General features: G+C 43.6%; 1 protein-coding gene across 1 annotated transcript in view; it reads right to left on the bottom strand.

Annotated features, from left to right (window-relative positions):
• Nucleotides 1-258: 258 nt before the first annotated feature.
• Nucleotides 259-16,510, bottom strand: part of LOC146839193 (CD5 antigen-like) — a 416,800-nt gene continuing 400,548 nt past the window's right edge. The window contains exons 8-9 of the mRNA XM_085603211.1: nucleotides 13,282-13,314; nucleotides 259-1,053 (exon numbers count right to left, since the gene is read on the bottom strand). Of these exons, the coding sequence (XP_085459337.1) occupies nucleotides 524-1,053; nucleotides 13,282-13,314 (563 nt within the window). The 3' untranslated portion in view covers nucleotides 259-523. The remainder of the gene's footprint in view (nucleotides 1,054-13,281; nucleotides 13,315-16,510) is intronic.

Genomic DNA, 16,510 nt, shown 5'->3' with positions numbered 1-16,510 from the left:
GGTAACTTTACAATCCCCATGATGTAGGAAGAAAAGGACGCAAATTTGGCGTGGATACCTTCTGTGGTCAAAAAGTTACAGGGGCCTAAGCACGCACTACCCCAAATAGCCCAAAAAAGGCTTAGCACAAGGGGGAAAAGGCCTGGCAGCGGAGGGGTGAAGTCTCAACGTCTAGCAGAAATGAAGTGATCCATGGGATGAATGGGCCTGACAGTATGAGTGTGTAGGTGAGAGCAATGACAACAGACTTGCAAGACCTGTAATCTAGCACATCATTTATTTTAAGCCTTGAAGTGGCAGAAACAAATGTCCCTTACTTTTGTAGACGTGTTGTAGCAACTTTCAGCATGAACCAAAACACACAAGGAATTCAAATCCAAAATCCTGATTCTTTATAAATGGAAATTACTGCCTTGAAATAGGTAAATCAGTTCTGAGCATGATTTACAGCAGCTCTTCCTCTAAGGAAGTGAATTCTAGAAATGATCAAAGACACACATCTACAGGCCTGCTCCTCCACCGTTTAACTCAGCTCTATGGCTGAGGACAGGTAGTTACAAACCACAGCAAAGACCTTCTCTGTGAAGGTATCTGTGTAGGTGAAGAGGTGCTCCTGGGTCTCAGCATTGAAGAAGGACACCAGCCCTTCCTCGTAGTCCAGGTAAACTCCAATGTGACTTACTAATGGTATTGGTGTTGAAAGGTCACCATGCATGGCCTGAATGACACTATAATCTGTATAGCGCGTCAAAACCCAGAAGCCACTCTCAGGCTGAAGTGACTTTGCAAAGTAATTCCTAGTAACAGACTGCCTGGCCACCCCCACACACCACGATATAAAGAAATTTGTGTCAAGACTACTTTTGTGCACCGTCAGCTCCCAGTAATGCTTCCCAGAGGTGAAGCCTTCAGTTCCAAAAACACAAGAAAGGTGCCGAAATCTCTTTGCATTCTTGGCAACATTTTGTTTACTAGAAAGTCTTGAGACGCTCTTTCCATCTGGAGAGATCTTGAGTGCAGGCTGAGCTGTGCTCGGATCCAGGACGATGGATTCTGAGGAGGAAAAGACAAGGTCACTCTGGTCTCTTCATTTTTTGAGACAGTATAAATAAACGCAAAACATTAGAAACCTCTGAATCGAAAAATACTACCTTTACGATGACAAGAAACCTGGAAATGCCTTCAGACATTCTATAAGAAAGATTATCTCAAGTTCACTGGGATCATGTTTGCTATATTTTTGTTCAGAAACAAATTCTCTCCCCAATGTTATCACATGACCTCTAGGTGGGTCAGACCTGAGGTAGCTCTTTATTATCTACACTGGAAAAGATCAAGAGGAGGAGAAAAGACTGAAACAGGAGTGTCACTATGTCTAGATTCAACAGAAACACACCCTTGTAAATCCATGACTGAAAGGTATCTCTTGGTTCCTGTAGGAGTAACAAATCAAGTCAAACACTCATTGTGCTCCACACAAGACCTGCTGAACCAAAGGACAGGGCTGCATCCAAGACACGCTACCAATTACAACCATTTATGCAAAAGTGACACAGCTCAATGCAGAGACCGCACTTCTATTACATCCAACCAACAATAAGCGACAGGACTTCATGCAGACACCGGCTTCCCATTACATCCATCCAACAATAAGGTACAAGACTATATGCAGACACTGTCTTCCCATGACATCCATGCAACAATAGGGTACAGGACTACATGCAGACACTAGCTTCCTATTACATTCATCCAACAATAAGGGACAGGACTGTCTGCAGACACTTTCCCCATGTTACATCCATTAAAAAATAAGGGACATCAGTGCATGCAGAAACTGGCTCCTTATTACATCAATACAACAATAAGGCACGGGACGTCATGCAGACACCTGCTTCCTATTAAATCCATCCAACAATAAGGGACATGACTGCATGCAGACACCTGCTTCCTATTAAATCCATCCAACAATAGGGGGCAGGGCAGCATGCAGACACCAGTTTCTTATTACATTCATCCAACAATAAAGGACAGGGCTGCATGCAGACACCAGTTTCCTAATAAATCCATCCAACAAAAAGGGGCAGGACTGCATACAGATAACACCAGTTTCTTATTCACTCCATCCAACAGGGAGGGACATATCCTATTATAATTGCTCAATAATAAAAGTCAGAGCTAATTGGACACACTGGCTTCTTATTACATCCAACCAGGAATACAGGATATGGCTACATGCAGACACTGTTGTCTTTTTACACTCGTTCAGGAACAAGGGACAGGGCTTTTGCAGACACCAGTTCCCTGTTGTCCCCGCTCACAAACAAAATACAAAGCTATAGGCAGACACTTGTTCCCTATTACATTAATTCAGGGAAAAGAGACAGGGCCCTATGAAGACAGCTGATCCCAATTTCAAGAAGCAGAACAAGAGACAGGCTACAAGCAGTCACTCTCTGCTTATTACAGAAACAGTGAACATAACCACATACATACACCAGGTTTCTTTTACATCTCTCCAGGAACCTAGAGTGTCAATCACACATCTCATCAATGAGACAGCCACAAAGGGAAGAAACACAGAGGCAAATATTTGACAATTCAGGGCACAGGAATCTGGAATTCCCTCAAGAGTAAAACCTCACAACATGGGCCACGCACAACTTCTAAAAACAGAACTAGACACTCACAATTCAAAGGACTGAGGGTCTGATGCACTATTATTCTATTCACAATAAGAGACAGCAAATTATGCACAATTCCATTTTGTGAATGGAATAGTATTTTGTGAACTGACCTATGTCACAAGTTCAAGCCGACCACAATGGAGTGCAGGCCGACTGCATGGACCTAATTAGGCCGGTGCGAGGCTGTGATACAGAGTCTGTCATCGTCATTGAGGCTGACACCGACAAGAGATGTGAGGGCCTGTGTCGAGGATGCATTGGGCAGTGGCAGTTCTGATGCAAAGACAGGCTGCCAAGCAATGCGAGTCTAAGCAACGGTTCCGATCCACGCAGCAGATGTGATGTGTGATATTGATATTGCATTTGTAGAGCACAATGTATACCCGAAGAAGTCTTGCCACTACTGTCTGCTATCCAACAGAAAAAGTGAGGAACTATAGTGAGGAAGTGAAAAGCCATGTCTTTAGATGTTTTCTAAGGTCTAAAGGCATCTGGTTCCAGAGCTGGGAAGTAGAGTAGACAAAAAATGTCCAACCAAGGAGGCTCTGTAGACCTTTGGCACCACCTTACTGGAGCCAGCCAACCATAAATATCTATTTGGTGCTTGCCAACAAAAGTTTCTCTCGAGGTACTCAGAGCCTTTTCAGTTAAGAGCTTTGTGAGCTATACATTAGGCTTTGAAAGCAACACTCTTTTTAAAAGGTAGCCAGTGTACCTCTTCCAAACTTTGCCTTTGAACTTGGGGAAAAGCTTCCAGAGGTTTCCCTTTGGGGTCCCCAGGCATCATGCCTTCACCTCCCTGGCTCATAACTGTCTACATGGGGTATTCATTATTTTGTGTGGAGGCAGGACATAGCCTATTGAAGTGTAAGTAGGGCCGCGTCCAGCTCCCTTCTCCCATCTCCCATCCTGCCAGTGATGGCTCATACAGGCACACCTAAGCTCTCTCTTGTGTGGGGCTGTCCAGAAGGAATACACAAAGCCCAACTGTCAGCTACACATACTCATGTGATCCAGAACAAGCTACAGGCAGTAAATGGCTAAGACAGGAAAATGCAACTTTATAAAAGTGGCATTTTCAAAATTGTAATTTAAAATCTAACTTTACCAAAAGTGGTTCTGGCCCTGGTGACCCCTTTAACACCCACGCCCTGGGTACCCTTGGTAGACCTTTTCTAGGGACTTATAAGGGGATTAAAGTCCTTGCATACTGGCAGTACCAACTTGCTACATCGTGTTTTAGGGAGAGAGCTCTGGCACTGAGGCCTGGACAGCAGGTTCTGGTGAACTTTGAGAGTCATAACCATCAGCTTTGGAGTAAAAAGTGTGGGGGTGACGACACAAAAGGGAACTTTCCTACATAACCTCCGCCAGACAAAAGGTGAGGAGCAACTAACTAAAACCCTGGCAGTTCTTATTGTCTAAGTGGAAAAGCCTGGAAAGGCCGTCTCCATTGGCATGGTCTGTCCCTGGTCTGTGTTCCACTGTAAAATCCATACCCTGTAGGAAAATGGGCCACCTCAACAATTTTGGATTCTTTCCTCTCATCTGCATCAGCCATCTAAGAGGCATGTGGGTAGTTTGAACCTTGAAGTAAGTCCCAAACAGGTGGAGTCTCTGCTTCTTCAGGGATGAAAAAACAACAAAGGCTTCCCTCTCAGTGGCACTGTAATGCTGCTCTTTACGAAGCAGGCAACTCCTGATATTGCAAGCTGGTTGATCCTGGCCCTCATCATTTGTTTATGACCACACTGCCCCCATCCCATGTGCAGAGGAGTCTGTTTGGACAATGAACTCCTTTCCATATTCGGGTACCTTCAAGGTAAGGCACTGACCACATATCCTCTTTCAGGGTGTCAAATGCCTTTTGGCTTCCTGATGCCAATGCAGTTGGCCTTTCGCGGTTTTTGGAGGCAGGTTGAGTGAATAGTGCCATACCCCTCCACAATCCTCCTGTAGTACCCAGTCAAGCCAAAGAAAGCCCAGTCTTGGGTCTTCGTCTTGAGAGCTTCCCACTCCAGAATATTGGATTGGAGAGGTTGCATTTGGCTTCTACCTACAAGGTGGCCCAAGTAGACAACATAACTCTGCCCTATCTGAAATGTACTGGCCTTGATAGTTAGGCCTGCCTGCCTGCTGCCAGGCCTGTAAAACTTACATAAGGTGGACCAGGCGATCCTCCCTGATAGAACTAAATCCAACAATATCATCAAGATATGTTGCACTAAAGTTGCCCAGTCCTGAGAGAACTCTGTTCACCTACATTTGGAAAGTGGCAGGTGTATTTTTCAGACCAAAGAGTATCACTTTAAACAGAAAGTGACCCTCTGGGGTCAAAAATGGTAAGCTTGCTTTTGCTCCTTGGTTGAGTCCAATCTACCAGTACCCTGATATTAAGTCAAAATTACTTTGGAATTTGGCTGCATACGGTCAATGAGATCATCAGTTCCCTGGGATGGGGTGTACATCGGTGTAGTCACTGCATTCAACCCCCTGAAATTCACACAAAATCTCATCTCTGGTTTTCCACCCTTTGAGTGATGTTTGGGGACCAGAGCTACTGGGCTAGCCCAGGGTCTGTCAGAAGGTGATATTATCCCTAGCTCTATCATCTTCCTTAGTTCAGCTTTGATGCAACTTTTGACATGGTCAGACAGTCTTTATATATAATTTTTGGCAAGGAGACAGTCACCAGTGACCACATCATGTACACGCCATGTTGTCTAACCAGGGGTCAAGGAGAAGAGCTCAGGAAACTAATTTATTTCTTGCCTGCAGGACGTCTGCTTTTGGTCAGTAAGGGAGTCTGACAAGAAAACCCCCTCAACTGAGCCATCTTGCGGGTTGTTTGACAGCAAGCCAGGGAGAGGTTCAGTTCCCTTCTCCTGATCACTATTAGGAAAGATCAGCATGGTCATGTCAGCCCTGTCTTGGTATGGTTTTAGGTGATTGACATAGAATACCCTGTTAGGGCCCCTAGGGGTGCCTAACTCTGCCAAGCAGGTGACTTCTCCTTTATTCTCCAAAATAGAGTAGGGCCTAGGACACTTTTCCTATAGGACCATGGGTGCCATAGGCTCCGACAACTACACAAACTGGCCTGCTTCATACTCAACCTGTGCTGACATTTGGTCATGCCTGAGCTTGAGAAGCTCCTGACTGACCTTCAGATTTTTACGTGCCCTCTTCATGTATTCAGCCATAAGTGAACGCAGGCCAAGTACATAGTCCAATATGAGATGCTTCTCCTAGTCTTCCCTAACTACACTCAATAGACCTCTTACAGGCTAGCCAAATAAAAGTTTGGCCATCCTGGCCAGCTTGAGAAAGATGCTTATCCTACCTCGCTGAGAGGACCTGGAACTCCTTGCCTCTACATCACAGGCAATCATCATTCTGTAAAGTCTTCAAGACCTGGCTCCTCGACTGACCTGAAGATCTCCCCACCCGTCCCCTCCACCCCCCCACAGAGTCTTGAGACCCTAATGGGTGAGTAGTTTCACTCTAGAAGAATCCTGATTGATTGATTGATTGAAGTCCAAAGGGGCAAAAGCCAACTGCCTTCTGTTGCACCTCTCTGTAGCCAAACAAGAGACACAATGACAGGACATCCCATCTCATTCTGAGAATTTCAGGGATGTCCTTTTGCTCCAGAGATGGCCATAATGTATATGGCACTCTATGAAGAACGCTGGATTTATAATAACAATCCGTTCGATGGGCATATAAAAACATGGCGGTGATATATAGACGACATCTTTATGCTCTGGAGAGGCCCGCCACAAAGCCTTCAGACCTTCCACAATTGGTTGAATCAGAGAAATCCAAATATCCATGAAGATGGTATTCTAATCACTGCTCTGTTTACTAAAAACACGGATAGAAATACGTTTCTTCATTTCACCAGCTTTCACCAAAGGAATTTGAAGGATAATCTCCCATTTAGTCAATTTCTGCGAATAAGGTGCATTTGCTCAAAAAAGGAAGATTACTTTGAAAACGCAAAAATACCGCTGGAAAAGCTGGTTGAGTGAAACTATCCTCGCAAGCTGACAAAACGAGCGATCAAAAGAGCTTGGTACATACCGAGGGAATCACTTCTAACACCGAAGGACAAACCGAAAGAGATGTCCTTGGTCTGCATAACCACCTTCTCCCGTTCTACCAACAAAATCAAAAAGATTGTGAGGAAAAACTGGCACAGTCTCAAAGGACTTGAGATGTTTATGGAAATGCCCACCTTTGCCCTAAAAGAACAAAAGTATTAGAGACCATCTGGTACGTACGAACACCAAACTGAAAAGGATCCAACCCACATTACGAACCATGCTTGCACTGCCTCCAGTAAAAGGACACCATTGATGTGGCAACTGTAACTCGTGTGGCAGTACTATTGAAGGGAGCGTCTTCTCCTATGGAAAGTATTTCCCACGAAGAATTTACCAACTGCAACACGTCCAATATGGTGTATTGTGTAACATGTCTTTGCAACTTGGCATATGTTGGGAAAACAACACAACAAATAAAAACACGAGTGACCCAACATAGATCACGAATCAAATGTAAAGTTGTGACAGCCCCTATGGTAAAACACTGCATAGACAAAAATCATGGACCACAAGACATAAAGTGGACAGTATTAAAACATGTGACAGGTCAGAATACAGACACATTATTGGCTAGCTTCGAAGCCAGATATATTTTCAAACTCGGCACCACTGATAATGGTCCAAATGAACTTTCAGAAATACTGCACTGCTTTTAAATCAGGCCAGTTCCTGTACAAGCCACATGAACTTCAGAAATACCAACATTGATCACCCACAGGCTTTTGGGAATACTATTTTATATTAGTATCCCTTCGGCCGATATCTCACTGGAAATCTTTCCACGATGCCATGCTGTACACGTATTTGTAGTTTTAATTTCTCGGACCTACAGATACATAACCATGGAAATTGAAAAGGAAGTCAGGCACTTTTCCCTAGTTGAATCACGCTTTTCCGTCCCCACTCGTATGCGCCACCACACAACATTAACAAAAAGCCAGTTATGCAATGTAGACGTAATCACGCAATATACGATGTAGACGAACCCAGAACCAAATGCTGAAATTACTAGGCGAGCTTCGAAGAAAAGAGATTGATGCATTACGAAGGAAGCGGTGTTATACCAAAAAAGGTAACCATTTAGGTACACCGCTGAATCCTGACTCCGACTCACGGTTTGCAGGGAAGCATGCGGGCAAAGCACTAAGGTGTTAATTTTGAATCTAAACCACGCTTCCTCCCTTTTGCTTTCTGCTCTTTCGAAAACCGCTTGTACAGGCAGTTACCAACATGCGCACGCCATGGCACAGCTACTCGTGGAGAGATACACCACTTTTTTCCTCTATGCGCACATAAAAGACTCTCGATTATGTGGATATGTTTATGACCAATTAAAACTCCACCCATTTGACAAAACTTTCTCTATCTTCCTCATACAGCGACCACAAGCTGAAAAAAGTGAATAATGAGCCAGAATACAGATGCTTGAGTGATCTACCACATAGGAGAATACTTGCTCCTCAATAGGTATGATATTTCTTGATGCTATAATAATTCTACACCTCAATTAGCATTCATAATGAGGCACTGACACTTTTGTATTATCTCTCTTTAAATCACAGCGTCCTACCCTAACAAAACCTAGCCCTGGGAAAGACCTTCTTTGAAATCTCACGATCCCTTGCACAAAGGTCGAAATGCGTCGGCACACTTTTTCTCTCTCCCCGACCCTTGTCTTGAGGCCAGGAGCCTTTTTGTCTCTACTCTGAAACCGAATTGAAAACAAGGTCATATAAACCGAGGTGACAACTAAAGCAAGATGGTTTCCCTCTCATTGATAAACAACATCTTGAGACTTGCTCTGTTCTCCAAACTATTTGGACCATTAAATGACTAGTACTAAGAATTATCAGGCTTTTTTCCCTGGTACACGTATCAAAAGGAGTAGGACACAACAAGGTTTTATCATTGATTCACATGTAAATACTGGTCACTAATTTTGGACTTCATAATCTGCTATTGCTTTGATTTTTTACTTTTTTGCACACAAAAAAGTTTGCATGCCTTGTACAATGATTAGCATACAAGCACAACTCTGAAAAGTATGATATGACTATGCAAGAATGTGTATGTGAGCTTAAAAAAAAAGTCAAAACAAAAGACTGATGTAAATGATGTACTGATGAAACCATAACACATTGTTCGTATGATCTGTATTGCACATGTTATGAAACGGTATGCATGTCTTTTCCCAGTAGAATTGCATTTTATAATCATGTAAGCTCATAATGTGAGCAGATACGAAGGTAAAGAACACAGACCTAATGTATTAAAAAATTGAAATGATTTATTGTCCAAGAGGTACCCTTTCTTCATAATATTGACTTGATTTCAGCCTCTTGTGAATCACTCCCGTTTAGTTTGCAAAACACCATGGTAACGCTGGCACCTGTATCCTTCAGAGCCTCTACTTCAGTACCATTGATGTTGGACCACTGTCTATACTTCTCCAGGCTTCGAGGTAAGAGAGCCAGGGTTTCAACATCCACCCCACCCAGGAAAACAAAAGTAACCTCAGTATATCCTTTGGTCTTCCCAGAGAACACTTCCATCCCCACACCTATGCTAGTCTATCCCTTGGTTTGACCACCACTTGGGGATGTTGGAGCATGCTGGATCTCCTCTCTTCTGCACTGGCTGGTGACAGTCAAAGCATGCCCTAGATGCCTTTCTAGGATCCAAATTATTAACTTGGTAACCCCTACCATTAGACTGGGAAGAGTACTGGGGGCCCTCTCCTGAGAAGAACATTGGGGGCCTTTAGAAACTCCTTCTTTTTATCCTTGTTGTTGCTCACCCCCTTCCCCTGTTCGTAAGTCTGAGTACCCTTCTTGTGGTCACTCCCACCATGGACCTTTTTTCACCCTGGTTCTTCTAGCCCACTTGTCAGCTGCCTTCCCCAGCTCTCTGGGAGAAGGCAATTTCTCTGTGATACAATCAGACAGAATGTGCTTGTGAGGCTTGGCATCCTTGGCCTGGTTACCCGTAACGTTTTGCCTTCAGACTTCCTGTTTTTGCTGACTTCGTTGTTGTCGGCCTTAGGACTCTGTGCACGTTGCCACTGCTAACCAGTGCTAAATTGCTTAAGTTCTTTCCCTAAAACATGGTAACATTATCATATATACAAATGGCATTTTCAATTTACCCATATGTCCCTAGTAAAGTGCACCACATGTGCCAAGGGCTTGTAAATTAAATGCTACCAGTTGGCCTGAGGCACTTACTATACTACCCACTTCAGCAACCCTTCAAACATGTCTTAGGTCTGCCATTGCAGAGCCTGTGGGTGCAGTTTAAGCTGCCATGCCGACCTTGCAGAATAACCCCCTGGCCAGGCCCAAACGTTCCTTTTATTCTATGTAATTCACCCATAGGGTAGGCCCTGGACAGCCCCAATGGTAGAGTGCAGTAAATTAAAAAAGCTGGACAGATGGTTTTAAGTTTTAAAGGTTCTGGTGGTGAAAAACACTTTGGATCGCCTTATTTTATTTTACAAGTGTAATTTCCAATTGGGGAAAGATAAGACCATGCAGAATTCTCAAGATCATTTCCCAACAGACCCTCCACTGGGATGGCAGGGGACATAACCACCTTCTTTAAGGCAGCAATCCCTCTCCACTCTAAGCTTTCCAAGGGCATTGGATGGAACTTAGACTCATTGTCAGCAATGGTCACCTGCTGACTAACACCAGGTATCATGTGGTCCGGGGAAGCCATAGTGACACTGGCACCTGTATTCCTCAGAGCCTCTACTTTAGTCCCATTGATCTTTGACCTAGTATATACTTCTCCAGGCTAGGAGGTGAGACAGCCAGGGCTTTAACATCCACCCCACCCAGGAAAACAAAAGTAGCCTCAGTATATCCTTTGGCCTTCCCAGAGTACACTTCCACCCCAACACCTATGCTAGTCTATCCCTTGGTTGGACCACCACTTGGGGATGTTGGAACATGCTGGATCTCTTCTCTTCTGCACTGGCTGGTGACAGTCAAAGCATGCCCCAGGATCCAAATTCTTAACTTGGTAACCCCTACCATTAGACTGGGAAGAGTTCTGGGGGCCCTCTCCTGAGAAGAACGTTGGGGCCTTTAGAAACCCCTTCTTTTTATCCTTGCTGCTGCTCACCCCCTTCCCCTGCTCGTAAGTATGAGCACCCTGCTTGTGGTCACTCCCACCATGGACCTTTCTTTCACCCTGGTTCTAGCCCACTTGTCGGCTGCCTTCCCCAGCTCTCTGAGAGAGGACAACTTAGAACTCACCAAATGCTGATGCAATTTCTCTGTAATATACTGTAGTAGAAAAAATGTCCATGTTAGACTTGGCACCCTTCGCATGGTTTTCCCTAACTTTTTGCCTTTAGACCTCCTGTTTTTGCTGACTTCGTTTTTGCTTTCCTTAGGACTCTGTGCACTTTACCACTGCTAACCAGTGCTGAATTGCTTAAGTTCTTTCCCTACAGCATGGTACCATTATCATATACACAATTGTCATATTTAATTTACCTATAAGTCCCCAGTAAAGTGCACCACATGTGCCCACTGCTTGTAAAATAAATGCTACCAGTTGGCCTGCAGCACTGATTATACTACCCACTGCTGCAGCCCTTCAAACATGTCTTAGGCCTGCCATTGCAGAGCCTGTGTGTTTAAACTGCCATGCGGACCTTGCAGGATAACCCCCTGCCCAGGCCCAAATGTTCCTTTTTATTACATATAATTCACCCATAGGGTAGGCCCTGGACAGCCCCAATGGCAGAGTGCAGTGTATATAAAAATCTGAACAGATAGTTTTAAGTTTTAGAAGTACTGGTGGTGAAAAACAATTTAACTTATTTTCACTTCGGCATGGCCTATCTCTCCCACAGGTTGACATTAGGATTGCCTTATTTCATTTTAAAAATGTAATTTCCAATTGGGAAGAGGTAAGACCCCAAAGTCTGGTGTCTTGTTTTTTTGCAGCTTAATGTAGCGCAAACACTACCCTAAGGTATTGGGGTGCTTTACATGAGCACCAGTTACGTTACACAAGGACACATTCATTTTTGGTAAGCACCGGCATATTAATTGATTTACACAGAATCACAGGATGTTGAGCCGAGGCTAGACCTGGTTCTCCAACTCCAAAGTCTGTGGCTCTGGCTGTTACGCCACATTGTCACTGGAATCACAATTTAAAATCTCAACTTATGGTAAAGTTGCATTTTAAATTTCAATTCTGAAAATGCCACTTTTAGAAAGTTGGCCTTTTCTTTACTTTAGCCTTTGGTGCAGCATACATGTGAAGAGGAAGTAACGAGGAGAAACAAAGATGTTTTCCCTCATTATGTCCCACCTGGGGAGGCGTAGGGTTTTGCTGCACTGGCAGGTTTACCAGTAATGGTAAATCTAGAAATGCACTAAAATCCAGGGGTCGATGCATGGGACCACCCACGCTTCATCAATGCAAAGTCTTCCCAAGTCAGAGAAACACGACGCAGCGATTTCTGCTCCGTTTCATTACTCTAGATTTATCAAGCCAGGCAAGGCCGCACAAAGTGGGTGATCTATTGAGAACTGTGCTAATGGTTTCTGTTGTGGGACAGTCGAACAATGTTTGCGAACACCTATAACCTATTCAATGAAGTATTGATTTACAGGCCCTGCTTTATCATTATTTCACACAATGAAATCCAGCAAAAAAACACCTTACAGCGCCACGTTGCATGTAAAGAAAAGGTCAGGAATGTGCCGTATCTGTAAATATATGGCACATTTCTGATCTTTGCCTGCTCTGATGCACAAACTGCTGCCTAGCACCAAAACAGGCACCATTGGCACCATGGTGCAAGGGTGCCTGCGTTGCATGTAGAATTGTTTTGGGCAGGAAGGGACTCCTTCCTGCCCAAAAACAGTCCTCTGAGTCATTTTCCTCTTTCTATGTGTGCAGCAGAGGAAACAACAAGGAGAAAATATAAAGATATTTAGCACTAGTGTTGGTAAATCTGGAAATGCTTCAGAATCCATTGGTGGATGTGTGGTAACACCCTCGCTCCACCCATGGAATGCCTTCTCAGGGCAGTGAACCTCTGGGCCGCGACTTGCCCTACGTTGTGTTACTCCAGAACCACCAAGCAATGCAGGGCCACACGAGGTGGGCATGCGTGGCTTGTTGAACCTTATGTTAGCTTGCTTGATGCAAGGCCAAAGCAATCTATTAATATATGTGGCCCTTGGTTCCTAACTGCTCGTCAGCTTTCTGATGGAGCTGAAAAGCAGATATTCCAAATCTAGTAGAAGCGATTACACCACCGTTCATTCACATTCATGGCCACGTGCTAAGGGTGTGTCGGTAGGGACACAAGGTAAAGAGCTAAACACTTATCAGTATGGTCAGTAGTATGAGCAAAACTGTGATAAGCTATGTAAGAAAAATGCAGAAACATTAATCAAAAGATATCCTATGGCAAAACATGTGTAAATGTCTGCATATATTGTTGAAAATGAATTTACCTTTGTACATCTGTGGTTGAAGTTTCCTCTGCTCTATAAAGAGAAACAAATGAAGATAAAATCATTAATCCTGGTTTTAAATACAAACTGATGTCCGAACAATAAATGTGTATAAATGCAGACTATATCAGCATATCTTCTGTATGAGGAGCCTGTGGAGTTGCCTGGGTAAGGATGGGATGTGGGTTTATCAGGGAAGGCCAAGGATGAGTCTGGCTGCATTGTTCTGTATAGTTGGACGTCTCTGTAGGAGGTGTGTGGCAATACCTTCATAGAGGACATTGCCGTAGTCCAGTCAGCTGGCGATGAGGGCTTGTGTCACAATGTGACTCAAGTGTAGGGGTAGCCACTTGAAGATCTTATGTAGCATGCACACAGTGCAGAGGTGGAGGAGATGACTTTGATCTGTGATTTCATGGTGAGCTTGTTGTAAATGATGATTCAGAGGTTTCTGGCATGATCGGAGTGAGAGGGTGCGGGTCCTAGGTCTGATGACCACCAGGAGTCATTCGATGTGTAGCTGCTGTTGCCAAATATCAGTACTTCCATCTTGTCTGTGATCAGCTGCAGGCAGTTGTTTTTCATTTAGTCAGTGACATTTGTCATGCATCTGTGGAAGTTGTTTCTGATGATGTTGGCCAGCGGGGTCATATTTGTGTTAAAAAGCGTGGGGCTAAGGGATGAGCCCTGGGGGACACCACAGGTGATCTCCTTGAATTCAGAGGTGAAATTTGGGAGGTGGAGCTTTTCGGTACTTACAGTGAGGAGTGAAAGTGATCTATCTAAACGCGTTCCCTTGGATGCCGATATGGTGGAGTCTGTGGTGGGATATTGTGTCAAAGGCTGCCGAGAGTTTGAGGAGAATCAATGCTGTTTCTGTGAAAAGCCTTCTATCAAGGAGAGGGACACATTGCGGTTGTTTCATTGTAGCATAGTTTTTCTCAGTGTCTGTTGGTTGAACAATATTTGAGCTACTGTCTGAAAAAAGTATTTATACCTTTGGAAGAAAAACAATTAATGTGTTGCAGCATTTGATATATGGTAAGACGGTAGTGGGGGAGGGGTTACTTCCTCACACCTTGCATGTTGAAGACTGAGAACACTCGAGCGGTAGTGGGGGAGCGGTTACCTCCATGTGTAATATTTACCTTAAACCTGGAGCTCCTCAAATAGGACTCAAATATTAAAGATGTTATAATCCAAAGGTCTGAGGAAAGCCCCTGGAAGAACCTGCAGGAATCAGAGATGCCTCAAGACAATCTTCTCAGATCTTGGAGATTTGTGCAGATACTGTAATAAAGAGGTTCTTACGACTGATAAAGATGTTCCATCGACTGATTAGTTAGCAAAATGGTCTACACAACCTAATGATTAGGGGGCACATCTTGAATATTGGGTTTGCAGGTTTGCTCCTGTGTTTGTTGTGGTCCATGTTCTCTGAAGCTAGCTAGGGCTGCTGATTAGTCTCACAGTGCCAGAGTGTCTAGAAAGTGCCAAGGAGAGGCTTCAACTGCATAGCAATGAAGAAACCTAGGCAACACTGGCAATACGTAGTGTACAAGAAGAAGTCCTATTGATTGCAGCAGGTTGAAAGGTCAGTGCTGGCAACATTGGAGCCCTAATCTCTCACAAGGAAGGTGAACAAACCTATCCTGAAAAGCCCTCCAGGTGAATACAAAAACCCTTGGTTCTTCAGAATCCCCATTATGTCGAGAAAAACTGACACAAATTTGGCATAGAAAGCTTATGTGGAAATAAGTTATGAATGCCTAAGAGCGCATTATGACAAATAGCCAAAAAAAGGCTTCAGCAGTTAAGGTATTAAGAGAAACATACACTTTGGCTCCAGAATCTACCAACTCCATGAGGTACCAGCTACAAATCTTTATCAATGCAATTCTTGAAAATATTCAAGTGACGCTGGAACAAGCCTAACTTTTGGAGTCATAACAATATTTATAACCACATAATTTAGTTTCTTCACTGTCACAAAAAAACACTAAGACCAGCTGAGTGTTGATTGCCTGGCAGAATCGCTGCTAATCAATGGGTCCCTACAACAATTAAAGGATGGTGATCAGGAATCATTATATCCAACCCTGAAGTTCTAGGGCCACTGCATGCAGGAAACAAGTCTGCTGCTTTGGATTTTGAACTTTGCACAAAAGCTCAATGTCTTTCTTTCTTTTTTTACTGATTTATTCAATGATTTCTTTATGTATTTACTTAGTTCATTGGTAATTGTACTTACTGCAGTAAAAGTGTTCACTTCTACAGGATGTCATACACCGGTCTAAAAAAGGGGCACCTGCACGGGTCTCAAATTTGGCATGTTCATGTTCAGAGATTTTTACAATAAATCCAGTGACCCAGCTGCATGCACATGTGAAATGAACTTGCATTAGCCAAGAGAAGTGTGTTCTGGGGGGTCACAGGCAACTACCCACCATCATCAGTTTATTGAGAGCGTTCAAAGTCTTGTATCCATTGGGCTTTTGCAGCTGCATATAGAATTTGAGGTGAATCATAGAAATATTGACCAATTTAGCGAGCCTGATCTCCTGTTTCATTTTGACATCCTTAGAAGTGTCAGCTACTACCATATTCTGAGTGATCACAACAGTGGTAGATGCTTAAAGATGCCCTGGTCTGCTCTCCACGATGCACTTCACAATAACACTTTCCTCCTATAAGAAAAGAAAGTTGCACCCTCTAGTGACTCTGTTCAATTTTCAAAGATTTCTATCCTCCTACCCAATGGGCGATGGCTATGACTGGGATTGAAAAGATGGCAGAATTAAAGCTTGAAATCCATCCCTGGTTATTCCAACAACTTCCTCAGCCATGACAGACACATTTTTATTGTACAAAGTTGAGGGAATGTTTAACTCTTCTCTCGTATACCCTCCTTTCTTCCTCTTTCTACCACTCTTTAATTCTGGCTATTTCTCCTTTCATTATTTATCTTACATCTCTCCCTATCTGCATTGTTGAATTGTATAGTTCAGTTGCTTTGTCTTTTGGGGGTGTTTTTTTGTTGAACTGTTGTATTGTTATCCAGTTTATATTATGTTATGTTGATTTGTATGGTGCAGCTTATCCCCTGTAATGGTATTTAGGTGCTCCTAGTTGCTCCTAGTTGTACAGCCAGGTCTTCAGTTTCTTACAGGAATTGACAAGCGCAGTAGCTGTCCTGGTATGTTGAGGACGTTAGTTCCAGTTCTTGGCA

Source organism: Triturus cristatus, chromosome 4_2, assembly GCF_964204655.1.
Source record: "Triturus cristatus chromosome 4_2, aTriCri1.1, whole genome shotgun sequence".
Taxonomy (NCBI): Eukaryota; Metazoa; Chordata; class Amphibia; order Caudata; family Salamandridae; genus Triturus; species Triturus cristatus.
Note: the sequence above shows the minus strand (reverse complement) of the source record. Positions and strands in the feature narration are given on the sequence as shown.